This window comes from Patiria miniata, unplaced genomic scaffold (assembly GCF_015706575.1).
Source record: "Patiria miniata isolate m_02_andy unplaced genomic scaffold, ASM1570657v1 HiC_scaffold_5, whole genome shotgun sequence".
Lineage (NCBI taxonomy): Eukaryota > Metazoa > Echinodermata > Asteroidea > Valvatida > Asterinidae > Patiria > Patiria miniata.
Window position 1 is genome coordinate 28,610,767 of NW_024037072.1, and position 17,593 is coordinate 28,628,359.

General features: G+C 40.2%; 2 protein-coding genes across 3 annotated transcripts in view; one reads left to right on the plus strand and one right to left on the minus strand.

Annotated features, from left to right (window-relative positions):
• The window catches only part of LOC119741629 (potassium voltage-gated channel protein eag-like), a 39,156-nt gene that overhangs the window by 378 nt on the left and 21,185 nt on the right, over positions 1 to 17,593 (plus strand). The gene's annotated exons all lie outside the window — the stretch shown is intronic.
• Positions 4,877 to 9,205, minus strand: LOC119741631. The gene is made up of 5 exons (XM_038217460.1): positions 8,994 to 9,205; positions 7,946 to 8,323; positions 6,962 to 7,072; positions 6,219 to 6,326; positions 4,877 to 5,321 (listed from the first exon to the last, which is right to left on the minus strand). Exons 1-5 carry the CDS (start codon positions 9,123 to 9,125, stop codon positions 4,977 to 4,979), a joined length of 1,074 nt encoding a protein of 357 aa, XP_038073388.1. The 5' UTR covers positions 9,126 to 9,205; the 3' UTR covers positions 4,877 to 4,976.

Consider the following 17,593-nt stretch of genomic DNA (forward strand, 5'->3'; position numbering starts at 1 on the left):
CTGACCATGCTCAGAGGTGAAGTACAAGCACAATCATGCGTTATTAAGATGGAAAAGAAATATTGTGGGTGCAATTTTTGTTGTAAAATCACACATTTGCATGTAGGGGTCCATTAAAAACAAGTGCGAGTGCACAATAAGCTCTGGCGAAAAATGCGACGCCGATGGCACATATGGAACACCATACTTTTTGTCAATTTTCATTGGATACCGTCCAGACAATACAGAAAATACGACGTGAATATAACATTACTGCACATATCTTGCCTCCGTTGACATTCTCATAAACAACTTTACGAATTGTTGCTAACATTTTTTTAGAGTGCATTTACTGACGACGTCATGGCATTTGTTAAATTTTTGGTAAAATATTTTTGGTCAATTTTCGGGGACCGACCGACCGACCGACACCTAAGTGACTTGCAGAAGCTCCTGCCACAACTTATGAAGCAGAGACCTTCAGGCCCACCTACAGAAAAGAATGTATGTGCACTTCAGTAAAATGCTCTTGAAGAGTGTTATACAGTACAGGAAATTAAGCAAATCACATTAAAAGTGTTTTGCGCGAGAACTGTCAGCGAGGACCACAAAACAACATTTAGCAAAGAATTGTGTGAAAAGGCACTGTTATGAATGGGACTACACATCATTTTCTTTTGCTGTAATTTTCTGAAATGGATAGATTGGGGGTTGGTAATATATAGCAAATATTGTTACACTGCTTTTTTGACGTTTTGGGTTCGTAGATGCTATATAAACCAAGAAAAAACAATCATTTTCCCGTAGTCTGGTTCCCTGATACATGACGACATTTAAGATAAAACGGAGCAATTTATAGACGTTTGGGAATTGTAAGGTCAGGGAACCAGTCTAGCTGGCTGGTACCAGTTCCTAAGTATGTAATCGATTGCAAACAAATGCGGACTAACTAAATATGGTCAATTTGGGCTAGTATTTCAAAAAAGTCAGTTTTTTTCCAACGCTGGTCGGCCGACCAACATTGGAAATTGATACGAGAAATACAAGTTTTCTTGAAAATGACTGTATTTCAGGTGCCATGATTTTACAGGATGCTTAAGACTGTCATGCACTAACAGTACGGCAAGGTATTTCAAAAATGTTTTGGTGGTTTTATTTTTTACGTTTGCAAAAATGTTGTTTTTTCCCTTTAAGACTTTGAACTATGTGCACTCATATCTGGACATTTCAACATGTATGCATCTTGACAGTTCATTCGCAAGCAGTGACACGGCGAGACTAGTCCATCTCAGCTTTGAACCTTGTTAAGAACATTTCCAAGCTTTGCAAGTGGGGTGTTTTGAGAAGTCCTTTCTCTAATCCATTGGAATATTGCCAACACTATATTTTAGTGAGGCAGAATGTCTACCTATTTATTGAGTGGTGGGAATCTGTGGTCGAGAACATACAGCAGTAACATGATTTCATTCTTCCTCTTGGTTACATTTCAACCTTCGTAGTTGATAACATGACACGTTTTGCCACCGCTGGGAGATTAAACCACACTGCGCTGAACCAATCCAATTTTGTACCACGTTGGGCTGAAAGACATATAGGGAGTATAAAGGCAGCAACGTATTGGCACGGGAGTGCATGTGCACGCTTCGTCCATTTTTTTTCCCAGCGCAGGTCCCAGGTGAAACGGGTCGTTCTCACTTACTTGTTTGTCGAAATACGAATTATAATTGGCTTCTATTCTTTCAAGTCTCTATAGGGTTGCATGCATGAGGAATTGACCATGCACAAGACTTTGCCCGTAGACACGTGAACCGTCATTAGGGTCGGGGGACACAAGCGTGTATATACGATTCACCGCAAGAATTACACAAGTTAAGGCAAGGATAATATTTGCATTAATTGTAAAGTTCATTTTTATCCTAATTCCAATCACCATACTCCAAAGACATATTTTTGCCATGTTTAGTCAATGTGTACGCTTGGTCATTGTCCCACCTTCAAATTGACGAAATATTGCAGTATAGGTGGGGGTGGGCTGACGTCATCCGATGAAAACATTATTCATCTGCACACCAGTTTCCATCGGTTGATATGCGTTACCATTCAGCGCTCCATACTCAAGAACCATTGAGTTTCAAGAAAATAGGTGTGGGAGCTAGATAAGCCAAGGTAAAGATTCCTGGATGTCCGCGCCCAGTTATACCCAACCTCGTTCCCAGAGTGTCGAGTGTCGAGTTTCGCGTACTGCTCTCTCACCCTGATACTGGTATTGGATCATTTGCATGTCCAACCTTTGAGCACGTATGCAAATGAGGAATAGTCTGGTTTCTGTTTGTGCTTTACGTTAGCGTTTGTTTTTGTGCGGTGTCTGGGGTGAAAACAGAATCAATTCGTCGCGGCGTTAGTTACGTAAAAACGTAACATTTCAAAGTTTAAATGTTACAATCTTCTCCAGCCAATATGCAGTATCAACTTTCATATTAATATGAGCAAATTGGAAAGGAAAGGATTATTTTTGTGAAGGTGTGGACGTTATAATTATAAAAATTATAATTTAATGCACGTTGGAAATACCAACACTAAGTAACGATATAAATCCCTTACTTGCCAATTGTGGTTTCAAATCAGGATACAGGAAGAAAGTTTCCTATCCAGGGCTTACTATTGGAAACGAGGTTGAAAATAAAGTAAGCCCTGGGATGAGGTTGAGCTTGACCTCTTCAACCAAACAACGTTGGACAAACTTGTAAAAAAAATCAAAACGATTTTTACATTAACTGGTTTTCGGGATGTCGTCATTAACTGGATACTTACAGGCGTCATAATATGCAACGTAAAATAATGAGGATGCCGACAAATTGTCCCCGCACTGGTAAACGAACATCAAACCGAGTTAATATTGGTCACTGACTCCATTTATTTTGTTCGATTACCATTCTTGTCGAAGTTAAACCCGAAACTTGTGATTTTGTCAACAGTGCTTTAGTTTTTCTAATTTTAGGTCCTCGTAAATAATTGTTGTTCAGTCCGTTCCACTGAAAAATGTCAAAAACACACTCATCATGAATGCCCCAAAATAATATCTACGTTGGCTCGTGTCTTTTAATGACGTCAATATTTCGCTGATAGACATAACAAATCTCTAATACACAGATTACCAAACAGAGCTCGCTACAACCTGTCGAGCATTAAGCAAGAACTGGAAGTGGGAAAAGCAGAAAAACAAACCATTTGCGTTGGGAAATACAGCTGGGGTTTTCGATGTCGAGATGATAATGAATTTCCTCTGGCTAGCATACAAGTCTGAGTTGCCGAGGAAATGAGCTTGGCGTTGCCTCTATTAAGCGAGAAAGGCAGGTGCAATCGGCTACAATCGGCCCGGTCGTGTGTCACTGTCAAAGCTTGCACTCTGTCGGAATTTACACCTTAAACGACGGTGCACCTTTTTTTTTTTTTATATCGACGCCATCATAGGTGTGGCGGCCTGTTTGTAGTCTCCAGCCATGCCTTGTAGCGATTGGGTTTGCCCTTTGCCTTGTTCAGCTGAGTTCCAGAGATTCAGTTGCTCCTTGAGCCCGGCGGTTGTAACCGGGGCCAACCGGCAGTAATACTTCCGCGTAGCGAAATTCATACACTGTAAATCCAGGTGTTTAGTTTCTAAACACATTATAAATGCTTATTTGCAACACTTTTTAAACATTTTAACACGTTTACGAATAGAGTATTTATCCACATAAACATACGTGTTTAACACTCTGAAGAAATGGTCTGATAAACACACTGTTTAACAGTTAAACGCATGGTTTATTCAAATAAACACTGTGACGTGTATAAGAAAGTGTTCAAATATAAACACTTTGACATGTTTACATGTTGCAACGGTTTATAAACATTTTAACACGTTTATAAGTGCTTAAGTGTTTAATAAGACGAAACATGTTTAACAATACATGTATATGCATTGGGCTTCACTACTACTATTCATGTGTTGAATTTCAAAGGTTTTTTCGTGCTTCTTTGGCACTGAAAAGGCAGTGCCGTAACAAAATAGCCCAGCACTCAGAGCCTCTATTGGCCTAACCACCTGGAAGGCACTTTGAAATTCGTCTTCAGAAAATAAAAAAACATCCTTAATTTTTCAAATCTGTATATTTTTATATACTAGTAATCCAAAAGCTGGTTTGCAGCTGCAGTTAAGTGTATAACACGCATCATATCTTTATTTGCACATTTTGTTTTCTTGTACTTGTTAAGACTGTGGTTATGAAAGTTCTGTTTTCTTGGTGTTTTCTTTACCATACATAATATTGTAATTTCTTTAAAAGTACCAAAACTTGTACATGTACTAAAAAAATTTATTTCCAAACTTTTGACTGGGCCAAAGTATGTGCAAATTCATGGCCTTTTATGCCATAAAAACTTGCTGAAACAAGTAACAAACTAAATGTATCAATGCTATACAAAAATTAAGCTAAATAACACATTTGACTTTTTTAGCTGACGCAGTTTGCTCAATCTAGCTTGCCCATCCAAGCAATAGTTGGAGAAATGTAAACTGCAGTAGGGCCAAGTAAGAAAATACTTGTGTTTCCTATTATCTAATGACCTGGAAGACCATGCTGATATCGATAAAACTGTGATTTAAAAAAGAAATTTGGAGGCATCACAGTAATTTGTTCCACCCCAAAGCCTGAAAAAAGTGGCTTACTCAGTAATTTTGTTTGTTTGTATCCACAATCACGACATTCTTTAAACACTTAATTCACATGTTAAATGTTACAAAATGTTAACTGTTACAAAGTGCAAGGGTTCAAAATATAACTGATTATCATCCTACTCTAATATTTTGGCAGTACAACAGTTAGGGGAAAAGAGATATAGTACCCTTAATATTTGTGTTGTAACAGAAAACATGTTTTTTTCTTCTTGGCCTAATGAGTTTAAGCAGCATGTTGTGTAATGGACAAAATAAGGTGAGAAGGGTTCTACTGCAACTGCTTTTAATTTTCAGCAACAGCTTTTAATTTTCTTTGCAAAGCCGTTTGGAACATTCTGAATTTGGCACTCTTTTGGCCATCATAGGGCACACCCTTAACAACATGGTTCTGGAGTGTTCCAAGGAGCTGAGAATAAGTCTTTGGGTACTCCAGGTCGAATAGGTAGTACACTCCAATGAGTAAGAGGATTGCAGCAGTGGCAGTAGAACCCTTCTCACTCATAATACTGACTCCATCAGCTACAACAAAAGATGCTTGCAGCTTGTTGTTTGATGTGAAGATTACCAGCTTCGGTGGCTCATTTCTTGGGGTGTGGAGTTCCTTTTTGATGTCACCATCTGGTATGTCCTGCAGGAAGAAGCATCAAATATTTTTTTTTCACTTTCAAAAGATATGCTCTGGTTCTCACCAACGTAAAGCATGCAGGAAACAGCAATGTATATAAAACAATAACTGTGCTGTATTTGTAATTTAATGTTTGCAAAAATGTTTTGGGCCAGCTTGCCTATTAGCAATCTGCAATCTCGTACTTTTGGGTCAACATCCAATCCCTTTCCCCCAAAAAAGGGTTGGGGCGATTTCAAACTTCAGCCATATGCCCTTTATGGAGAAATGTTACTGTTTCAAGATATCCTGATAAATGCATGCATGCTATTTCAATTTCAACCCCCCCCCCCCCAAAAAAAACCATGAGGAAAGATCATCATGTTTGCCAATGTGAGAAAATATTTATAATGGTGGATTCTGCAAAGTGCTCATCTAACCGTGGGTAAACCCCTAATGCTGCTAGCATTATAACAAATCATCAGCATCTAACTAAGCGGCTGCCTGCCAAGGTGCACAACCCTACCATGTTTGACACTCCCTTTGATAGATCAAACCCACAATTTCTCAATTATGATCCCAGCTGTGTACCCACTTTACCATGATGCAATAAGTGAAAAGTAAAAGTTGTTGTAATCAGGTTTCTCAGGTGTCTATTCATAATATGGCAGTAATACAGCATTCAACATGAAAGTCTGTATAGCCACAGGCTTGTGCCTTAAGTCCGAATTATACTCAACTTTTAGCGGCATTTTTAATGCAACATCATTTCCTAAGTTAATTAAGTGAATAACTTTGCTGTTTTCGCCAAACATAGAGATGCTGTAAATCCAGGTCAAATGGCACACAGTCTCAATCTGTGTTTGAAATAGGCTGTGGACACGAAAAATGATGTTTCAGTAACATTCAATAATTACAAACCTCTTTCATGGTGATGATCGACCTAGTCTTTCTTCCCTTCCCCTTCTCAAAGGCTGTTGCCTTTTCCACGTAAGAAATTATAGGGATCATCCTCTCTGGCTCGGCCTCCTGTTACAAAAATTTTTAAAATAAGAAATGAATACATACATGTCCTGAAGTAAATGTTGCTACAAAATATGACATGTTTCCAGAATGATATTAGAAAAATATAAAAGTTGTATTAAAGTGTATAGCAGAGTAGTTTTGCGTTACAACCCCAGAGGAGTGACACCTAATCTTTGGCCCACAGGGACCACTTTTGCACTTGCATTTAGTCCCAAGAGCATGAATACACACAGCAAACTCTTATCATTACACCAGCTATTATAAAGTTCTCTGTGATATAAAAATCCTTATAAATTCTATAATTCCCTATCACTTTATTCATTGTATAGGCATTGAATATGCAGTCTCTGGACATAAGGCTTGCACCACTTCAGGTCCATGAATAGTGCTTATATGGAAGTTTAGTAAGTTGATTTTTTGACCAAACACAGGATGAGAGAAAAAAAATCACACCGGGTGCATTGGGATTCGACCCTGAGACCTCTGATGCTAAGCTACACGCATGGGCACAATTTTTTTTTGGGGGGGGGGGGGGGGGTTGCTGTATCATTCCGTGTAACGGTGTATTTGTGGAACGCTCCATGCAGCGTTGTCCACAATACTGTACCTGAGTGTCATTGTATGTTTTTTGTACATACCTCTGTTTTCGATTCCATAATTTTCTCTACTGCATCCATGAAGACGATGATGTTGTCTTGGATGGCCTGAAACTTTGTCTCACCAAGGAGGAGTTGAAAATCATGCATCACCTGCATGGAAATGTAAGTCATTATAAATTAAAATACGGTGCAGATAACCCTTGCCCCACTAGTTCAGCAATCCAACATGCTGCAAAATTCAAAATCCCAAACCAGTAATAAAATTGTAGTCAAAATAGACTTGATGGGTTCATAGTACATGCACACGCTTTGCCATAAATTTGTAAAAGCTTTTAATTTTTTTTTTTTGGGGGGGGGGAGCAAAACCATTTTGGTCACCCAAAAGTGGGTCCAAAAAAATTGCATTCCAGATGCTCTAGTGGTGCAATCTGAGGCAATTGACCACTGTAACAATTTTTAAGGCAAAAATTGTGGTGATACGCAGTGCTTGCCTTCACTGTGATGACAATTAAACAAACATTTAGTTTGTTTTGGGGGAGGGGGCCATGGCTCTCCCCATGGATCTCCCTTGTTTAACACTTCGTTTTACACTATACCATTTCTCAAAATCAAAGAACACATACATACATATATAGCACATTGGCCCAATTACCGTGGAAATGAAAAAGCCAAAAATAAGATGACAGGAAAATTGTCATCGAGATTCTGACAAAGATGCTCTACAATTTTTTTTTTACTGCATTACACAAATATTTGTAAATATATTACTATATGAGGCCAAAAAAGAAAATACTTCTGCTTCAGGTTACCCTACCTACCAAATTTTGACAGCCCCTACCCTGGGGGATGGGGAGGTTTAGGGAAAAAAACCCAGCTTACCCTTGACTACAAGAAGACACGTGCGATCAACACAGAAAAATATTACCCCAAAATACCTTACCTACATACCCTCTTTTTCCAAATGCCATGTAATCGGAAGCAGAATTGTTTTTTTTTTTGGGCCTAAGCAATTAGTGCACCTACCATTGCACCATCTTCATAGCAAGGTATTTTCTCAAGGATTGGATGAACCTGAGAATCCGGTAGAGTACGAATCCACTGCTCGTTCCTTCGAAAGGTTTCGCTGAGCAGCAGCTTGATGTGCTTCACATTTCGTGTCTCACCCTTGTCCCACTGACTCGCTAGCTCCTTAAGATGTTCCTCATACTCTGCATCAGTACAGCTCTTGTGACCAGAAATGTGCAGCTGTGCTCCTCTGACAGATTTCCTGGGCTGGTCATTGGTGTCCTCCCGTCCCCTCTTCTCTCCTTGTACCTCTGCTGGTTTTGGTGGCACTGTCTTCTTTTTTGATGCCCATCGCATGTGTCGAATCCTCTGGCTTAAGCATTTCGTGAAAAAGGACTGAGAAAAAAATCAAGGGAAATCAGTACCATTAAGTGAGCATGCTGCTTCCACACTGGCAGATCTATAATCCCGGCCAACTTGAAAATGGTTAGGACACCCACTCCCGCTCAATGTTGTTCTCTCCAGCTGATGGAGCACACACCACGCAATGAGAAACAACTTTGACCAGATGCTTGGGTGGGGGAAGGGGGGAGGGCCATGCAGCAAGTTTTGGCAGGGATTGCAGAGGGTGGGGGCAGAGGGCCAAAACTTCTCACGATGCTCCTTGAACAGCACTTTATACCTCAGGAATAATTTTAGCAAGAAAAGAATACATTTTCATGTAGGGGTGTGAGTGTTACTCACTGACCAGGTTATGAATTTGCAACTGAAGTGAAAAGGAACATTTTGGGTACAGCTCCTTTATTTCCTTCTGAACCGTTTAAAATACTTTGAATTGTTCTCAGAAAGAAAATCTCATTGGAACGCTTGTGCTTGTCAGCTGGAGCTCGAACAGGGCTGTGCAAACTATCTTATGAATTTATCTTATGTGTACAAAATGTAGGGTAATCGCGTGTGACAAAAAATTCACAAAAGTTAATAAACATAACACACGCAATTGTCTAGCCTACAATGAGCACAACCAATAAAGGACCAATGAGGTAAAACTGAGCAGAAACAAATTTACCCATGCATGTTCTCCTTCTCGGGCAATTGCAGGAAATTCTTGGTGCATCTTCTTGCCAATGTCATGATATTCAGATGAGCTGCTGATGTTGGGGAAGTTGGCAGTGTAGTAATGTGCAGCCTCTGCAATCATTTCTTTCCAAATCTGAAATTCTGTCCCAGCCTTTAGATGTTGCTGAATGGTTGTGCTGAATGATGGCAATGAAGTTGCTGATGTCACCCGAGATGAAATCCCACAAGCAGTAGTGGGTGCAGGGAAGGTCTTTGTACTGGTAGATGGATCAACATCCACATCTATTAGTTTGATTTCTGAGTACTCATCCGGAGCATGACTTTTCCCCTCTTCAGAAGGCAATTCTGCTGGAGGAGTGGATGTTTTTCGATGCCACGTCTGTCCTGGTTGTAGAATCATCAGAATGGACTTGGAAAATTCCATGAGGGATTCAGTGTCGTCTATTTCAGTCCCATCTTCCTCCAGAACTACTGCCAACAAGTCACTTGATGCAAATGCAAACTTTTGCTGTGCTGAAATGACAGATATGGTGGTACATGTGAAAGAAAAATGTTGCCATCTATCAGTATTATCCCCCGTTAACCTTTTACCCTAAACCTAGCACGTATTCCCTCCCTGCCACTAGTCCCCCCCCCCCAAAAAAAAATACAAACAAACAAACCAACAACCACCCAAGGTTACAACTTTCAGTTGTATGTGGCAGTTTTGTGTTATTTTTCTCATTTTTAATTTTTCATGACCCCAGGGGCAGATCCAGGAATTTTTGCAGGTTTTGTTTTTCATCAGCAAAAAACAAGTGTGAAATGTTGGCACCTTTTTCTTTCTCAAAACACTTGACCCCCGTAAAATCAGGGGGAGGGGAGTGTGGGGAGGGGGGGGGGGGCAGGGCTCATACCATAATTTCAATGGGGGCGCTGTTAAAATGTGACGATTATTAACACTTTATCAAAGAATAATGTACACATACCCCCTAACAAAGCTGGCTCTGTACGTATTTTTGGCAAGGCAGACATTATTACTAGCAAAAACAATCTGGGTGTCGGAGCAGGGGGGGGGGGGTTCCTAATTTTTTTTTCTCAGGAATTTCTATGGAAAAATATTTGATGGACAGAGCTGGGGGGGGGGCTGAATATTGGCCCCCAAATCTCCCCCCCCCCCTCTGGATCCGCGTCTGGAACCCCCCCCCCCCCCCCATGTTCAGAAAGGGAATATTGACTAGCCACCATTAAACCATCCAAAATTAATTTACACTTCATACATATTCAGTTGCCAATTTAGTTTTTGTCGTAAATCAAACTACCTTCCTATGATACTGTGCATGTGCAACTTTCCAAAAACTTCTGCTAAGGGTTTATGATAGTCCATAACTGTTGGGTTTTTTTTCAATATTACATTTGGACAAATAATTTGTTACTTAAGTTTATGAAGAAGTGAGTGTAACATACCTTTGTTAAGAAGTTCCTCATAGCAAGTAGCTGGAATGCATTTTCTGGAAAGTCTGTCACTGCTCCAGACTTTGAAAACAGGCATCTTGTCAACCTTATACTGGTAACCAGACCAACAACTTTAAGCAGAAAAATAGGGGATGTGTGCATTTAGAGGAAAATGCATTGTAAAATCAGACAGAGTGTTTTTTTTATGCAAGTGGCTCATTACAGCTTTTCTACAGTACACTGCAAACAACTTTGACAAAAGTCATGACCCCAACATAATCAGGGACAGGGGAATTTTTCATCTCGAAAATGACAATCCCACATCTTGGTTAGGCAGTCTAGGGAAGATTTGGGGATACAGTAGGTGCATTGGTTATTTGAAACATTCACATTTTCTGTTTTTCTGTTATTAGAAAGAACAATTAGTCGGAGTTCAGAAAGGCGAGTGTGTGAGGACTTAATTGGCAGTTTAGATGTAATTATGCCTAGCATAATGGAAGCTGGGCCTATTGTAAAACTTTATGTTGTACAACAGATTCAGAGAGGCTCGCATGTATGAGAATATTTGTTAATCACACCTGTCTGTCCAGAGTATGAGTGCACACTTAACGGCCACCTTGAAAAGAGCCGGGAATACTCAACTATGGTTTGTTCTCCAGTAGGATCAAGAACATATGAAATTATGTGGTTGTCAAAATGCTTGACAGTCTGGCAGGAAACAACAAATAATTTCTTTCCATCGTGGATCAAAATATCATGAAGAATTCCAAAGACGGGTAAATCATCACCTCTGTTAGAAAGAACAAGGCAGCATCCTACTTTGTATGTGTGCCCAAGTATGGTAGCACAGTTAGTTGCGTACACTTGCAAGCCTTGCCCAGCATCAACTCCACAGATGCCCGACATGTTGTCAACAAGCTCAGGGTACTTATCACTGAACAGCACAGAACTTCCTTCTTTTATGATGTCTCCTGGATACAAAAATGACTCTCTCTGTGTGAGTGACCCAAACTGTTTGTATGACATATATTTCTGGTGCTTTGTGCTAATGCTCAAGGGAAGATTCTTGAAACACTTCCACTTCTTATTTTTGAAGAATCCATGCTTTGCTTCAAATCTCATGCACCAATGGTGTCTCAAGGGTCCATACAAAAGGAGTTGACGTGGAAGATGCACACAATAATGCATTTTGGGTATAACACGGCCCATGGGGTAAAGTGTCACAAAATGACTGTGGTGTTCATATATTAACTGAGACATAAGTGCAGCTGTAATTGCATTACAGTAAGGGCTTGTTGCAAGTAGGGTGAGCTGAACCAGCCTGAGAAAATTGACCCACTTTGGCTCATCTCTTGGCACTTTGCTCCCGATCATGTAAGGCAATGTAACAATTAAGGTCAAGATGGAAGCTGATGTTTGTTTGAATTTTCCATCACCTTTCAAACAGCTCTCATAAACTTGTTCAGGTTTGGATCCTGCCTCAAGATATGTGTATGAAAATGAAACTATCATTGAATTCAGCCACTTCAGAGTGAAGTATTTTGAATTGTATATGAATTCATTCAGCATATATTTCAACTCATGAGGAACAATTCCTTCCAGAAAAAGGTGCATAGGGTCCTGAACAAATCCAGAACAAAGCTTGTAGTCTGGAATTTCCTGGAGACAACTACGGTTGTTTATGCCCCACTGCCTGCTCCAGTAATTGCGTGCAGGTTTTGACAAGTTGTCATCCAGCATGATACATCGTCTCCGGTGCTCTTCCTCATTCCTCAAGACAAAATCCCTTTCAACAAATGTTCTCTTCATTTCATGTCCTGTTGCTTTACAATTTCTACATCCCCTATGTGCAAATGAGACACCCTCCTTGAATCCTCCAAACCACTGAGCTGCTGGTGTGTCACATGCTACTACAACAATCTGTCCTTCTAGATGTACATTGTTTCCATTAACCTGCATGTCAAGACCTCCAGTGGACAGTGTTCTCATATGTGAAATGAAGTCCTTCAACAATACCCCTGGTCCACTTTCACGAAGATCTTTTGTTTTAGCCACTGCAAGAAGTTGGATTGCTTGTAGACGTGATCGACATTCAGGTGGAATGTTGCCCAGTGTATAATAGAACATGCTCAACTTGTGCTTTTTTGTATGTGATCCGATAGGGTTGACAATTTCAATGTCATCAGTGTTTAAGATGACTTGCAAAGCCCTGGGGTTTCTTTCAAATACTGGATCCATCTTAAAGAAAGCCCCATCGCAAATGTCAAACATGTACTCAGACTGACTAGTGTGAGGATGATTCACAAACTTCCACACTTCTGGCATATGCAGCAGGTTTTTTAGACTATCAATAAAGGGAACAGCATAGCCAACAACATCTCTCTTGACTAGTTCTCCCTTAACTGAAACATACTTATCTCCAAGTATTACACGCTGTGGGGCAACGTAGCACAGTTCTTTACTGTAGTATGAATTCCTATTTTTCTGTGTACTGAAATCACCCAGAGAATTGCTAATTGGAATGCTGTTGACTGTGTTAATTATGTTTTCAGGGATTCCATTTTGCCTGAACTCACTACATATCTGTGTTTTGAAATGTGCCAAGTGATCGTCAATTAGTGATGACACCATCTGGACTACTTCATTAACGGATGACGATGGCATATTGCAACCACACTCTAAACCTAATGCAAATGCAGCATTACGATGCCTAACATCAACTGCTACACCTCCGGCATGGTCTAACTCATTGTCACTGTCCATTCCAGTGTCACTTTCATCATCGCTGACCTGTAAATTCTGATTATGCGGATCTCTGTGCTTTCTAGACATATGACATTTAAAAGCACCCCAGCTCTTTGTTGAATATGAGCAGTTGTCAACTGAACAAAACACAATGAAATTGGGGTCACTTTTATGAAAACGCACAACGTGACAGACATATCTTTCATAGGATTTGCTACTAAAAACACACAGAGAACACTTGAATTCTGTCATTTTGAATAGGCCCTACTGATGAGGTGTATATAATTTAGCAAGGTAATTACAGAGGTAGGCTAGGCCTATTATTAATAATGTCATGAGTTTGATGAATGTATGAGCCTATGAGGTGTTCAGATATTATGCAATTTTGAAACGTGAAAATGTATGCAAATATAGTAAGACTATAGTAAGACTCAGAGTAGGCCTATGCCAAGGTAAATTCTAAGGCCGTGTGACTTTATTACTGTCATTACTGTTCCAGGTCTATATTCATAGCAATGTGACCCTCCACCACACTCCAGCAAGATAAATAAAACCCCAACCTCAGACTTTGTCAGAGAGAAGTACAAATCGAAAAGACATAGGCCTTAACCAATGAAATTTAGCCTGGGCTTGGATGCCTTGGTTTATGCCAAGTATGCCAATCTGAACATCAATCCTGACCATACAACAACCAGACAACGACCTGACGATTAAACTTTGGAACAACCGGCCGGATGCCCAAGTACACGCAAGACATGTAGGGCCTACCACTGGCCACGGGTAAAAAAGGCCCTAGGCTAGGATAGGACAATGTAGGATAGCCTAGGCCTAGGCCAAACCGCTGAACCAAACAGCATCCATTGCTGAGGCTAGGCTCAAACTAAACTGCCAATATTAAACGTATGTCTGGTCCTGATGTTGATAATATTCACATTAATTGCACTGTGACTAACCTGTCAAAATGTACTCCACATTCACCCTTCTTTTTCTGCAAGTTAAGTTGTTGGCTAGCTAGAAAGTAGAAGTGAGTTGGCAATCGATCGTACCCCGTACGGTGCCTTCACATTTAGTATATGCAGCACTAGTTTGCTGGTACCCGGCCCATACAACGCCCTCAATATGCATAGTGCGCCAGTACAGGCTAATTACCGCTTCGCAAAATGTTTGCGGAGGAAACCCACGGCATTCTGGACAGCTTACGGTGATCTCCTATTGCATTGCTTTCAGCAGCTAGTGCGCAGTGATAAATGATTATCCAACGAGAGCGCGGAACGGATAGCCTTTGCCGACGGTCCGTTTGACACGGTGTAAAACGTTGGGTACGAGCGAACTGCAGCATTAGCGATTCCAGGGCTGTTCCTTTTGGCAGGACCCTTCCCTCTTCCCGTCTCTTTATTTTCCAAACTTTATCTGCATGAAAGCGTAGGTTTGGTGATGAAAAGTGTACCAGTATTGAGTGTAAAAGTATTTAAGATTACAGGAACTTAACATTCAATTCGGTTAACTACCGTTATTACTCTGATGGAAACTCGGCATGTGTATTTTCAGAATTCCGGCGGGCGCGCAGACAATGAAACGACACGGATTTGTTCGAGCGTTCCCGCGTATTTTGTTCGCGCGTAGTGCGTGATCTAATTTTAGAACATGTATCCATGGGACTGAGAAATGGTTTGCGCATGGTCAGTCGTGCAATCTAAACACTGTGTTAAGATTGGCAGTGAATACAGTGTTTACTGCAGTGTTTACTGCGCACTGGCATATAGGCCTTGACTATAACTTAACACACTGTTCTTCCGGGTAACTTCAGTTTTAGTAGCAAATGTGATGCAATTCGTTATTGACTACACTTTCTTTACTTAAATAAATAAATTTAGGTTTTTCCATCTTATAATTCAATACATTTGATTTGTTATTGTTTAAATAATTATTTCCGGTATTTGAATTTGTTGTCTATTCAACGCAACATCACGTATGCGTCTGTTCTTTCCATCATTGTCATTTGTTCTTGTTTTGAAGTTGGTTTTGATCTCGCAGTTTGATTTTAATTAGGCCACTGCAGAAAATGCTTTTTTTTTAAACGCAGTGCTTAGGTAATATAAACATGTTCCAAGCACCACTGTTTAGAAAATACATATTATGTTTAACTTTTTAAACATGTGCATTCATTTCATAAACGCGTTACGCAATTTATAAACACGTCATGTGTTCTCTGGTTTTACAGTGTAGAACCAGTTAAAAGCGATATTTTGTGGTTAGTTATCATTTTTTTCTTTGCAAAATATCCTTATAAGCTTAGCAGACTTTTATCCTGAATCCTGTCGATTGAGCTTATAGCATGACCTTTTGGTAATCCACTTTTGCATGCAGAATGTTTACGTAAAACTGCATAACCGATTCTGGTGATGTAATATGGAGGCCGGCCGAGTACTCTTGACCTGTATCGTCGCATGTGCTCTTCGTTGTTGATACAATATTAAGTGCATTTTATGACTCTGTTCATGGCAGTGGACTTTGTTTAATATGTACACTCCGAATCGAATAATAACTGAACTTCAAGTGTTATTCTTATGAGAAATTCGCCTTGTTGATGTGGGTTATAAGCGACCACATATATCAAAAGCCTCAAATCATATACAACTAGGTTTTCAATGTACATGAAAGGTAAAATAAACGCTATGGTAACATAGTTCTCGCTCCCTTCTCCGAGTACAATGGATGAGATGTAATAACTCCACTTGGAGGAGCAAGGGACGAGGACGCAGCCAATATTAACTACCTTCATTATGGGAGACGACTTGTTTTCACTTTAATGAAGTTCTGCAGTTGATGCATTCATGAATTGATAAACAAGCTTGACAATGATGAATGAAGAACGGGAACACACTGAAATTCTCCCGGCGGGTTGTTAATCATCTGGAGCGGTGGGATCAAAGTTTGATTAATATTTATGCCCATGATGGCGTGACAATGCATGTATTCTGGCTTTGACTCAGATCGAGCCTGTTAACATGGCTAGCTTGTTCTGGCTTTGGCTAAAGCTTGTAAATAAATAAGACGGCAGAAACAAAAACCGAGACGGAGACTTGCTCCGCATTGTTCTGTGAGATATTTGACATTTACGGTGAAGCCACAATTTAACGCTTCAGGACCGGGGGTATTTTAGGACATTGTGGCCCAGTCCTAATGTCCATAATGCCTCTGCCTATTTTCCCTAGAATTTGGCAGGAATGTTGGCCGGTTGGTAATGAATAATAAGACGTCATTTGGCTGTGGAATCCACAAGAGGGCGCTATATATTTGTGTCGACTTTTGGTCAAAGGCAGTATTTAGGCAGTATTTTGGCATTATTTCTACATTTCTTAATGCAAATGCTTTTGAATTGGTACAAACATTCACGGAGTCATTCATTCAGCCAATCTCTGGCATTGCAAGTTACCGATGAAGGCGATATACCTTTTGGGCAATATCATATTTGTCAATTGTTTCATGATTTTGTCCGCAAATTTAACATTTCAACCACATCGTCAAAAATTAAGAAATAATGGTATTATGTTGCCCATGCTTTGCATTTTAACATGCAATAATTGTCAAAATAGTACTCCAATAACCTGAACATTAAAGCGACTTTTTTGTGTCAGTGGCGGACATATTGGGTTCCCAGCATGCCTCGCAGCTGGTCACGTGACCATGTACTTTAATCTGAAGTGCATGAATACCCCGAACGAAAAAAACATGATTTTTTGTATTGACAAAAATAAGTTGCCATGACAACAGATAGGTGTGTAAAGAATTTAGCTCCCCAGTCGCCTACACAATATTATGTACGCCCTTGCAACTAATTATCCAACTGGAATCTGTGATATGCCAAAAACGGAAGCTCGTTACATGCTATTCTCTTTTCAAGTACTTAAAAATGTAATGTCATCAGTCAGAAGGTAGAATAATGATTTGGCACAGATGTTTGCATCTTTAGGCAAACAGACGTCGCGTACATCTTTCGTGTACATCATAATTGAACAAAGATAACAACGAAAAGGTAATGAAATCGCCGAAGGCAGCGCAATGTGAGCAAGTGGAGTAGGCCCTATCAATTTACGCGCTTCGGGCATGTGTGTGCCTTCCTTAAATATCACATTACTGTTTTTGTCTACCAAAATGATTTCTCTACTGCGCTACTTCAGCATGTAGTGCCTAAACGCACGATGCCTAGAGGGCTTATTAGGAATCACCCAACACGGTTCCAACAAGCCTCAACTACTAGCGACGGCCGTCGGGAAAACTTGTCAAAATGACTTGCCTCTTTCGAGATCCCAGGCGAGAAGCAAGTGAGGGAGCACAGCGCAGCGGTGAAACCGTAATGTGATCCGTCAGGTCCCCAGGGCACGCGAGTGTAGTGTAAACCCCACGGGC

What these genes read in the sequence shown, in the direction of transcription:
- LOC119741631 (XM_038217460.1), bottom strand. Translation starts at nt 9,125, where the DNA reads ATGATTGCAGAGGCTGCACATTACTACACTGCCAACTTCCCCAACATC. An exon ending in GCTATGAAGATGGTGCAATG is followed by an intron (nt 7,073 to 7,945) that starts GTAGGTGCACTA and finishes ATTTCCATGCAG; the next exon opens with GTGATGCATGATTTTCAACT. An exon ending in TTATGGAATCGAAAACAGAG is followed by an intron (nt 6,327 to 6,961) that starts GTATGTACAAAA and finishes TTTTTGTAACAG; the next exon opens with GAGGCCGAGCCAGAGAGGAT.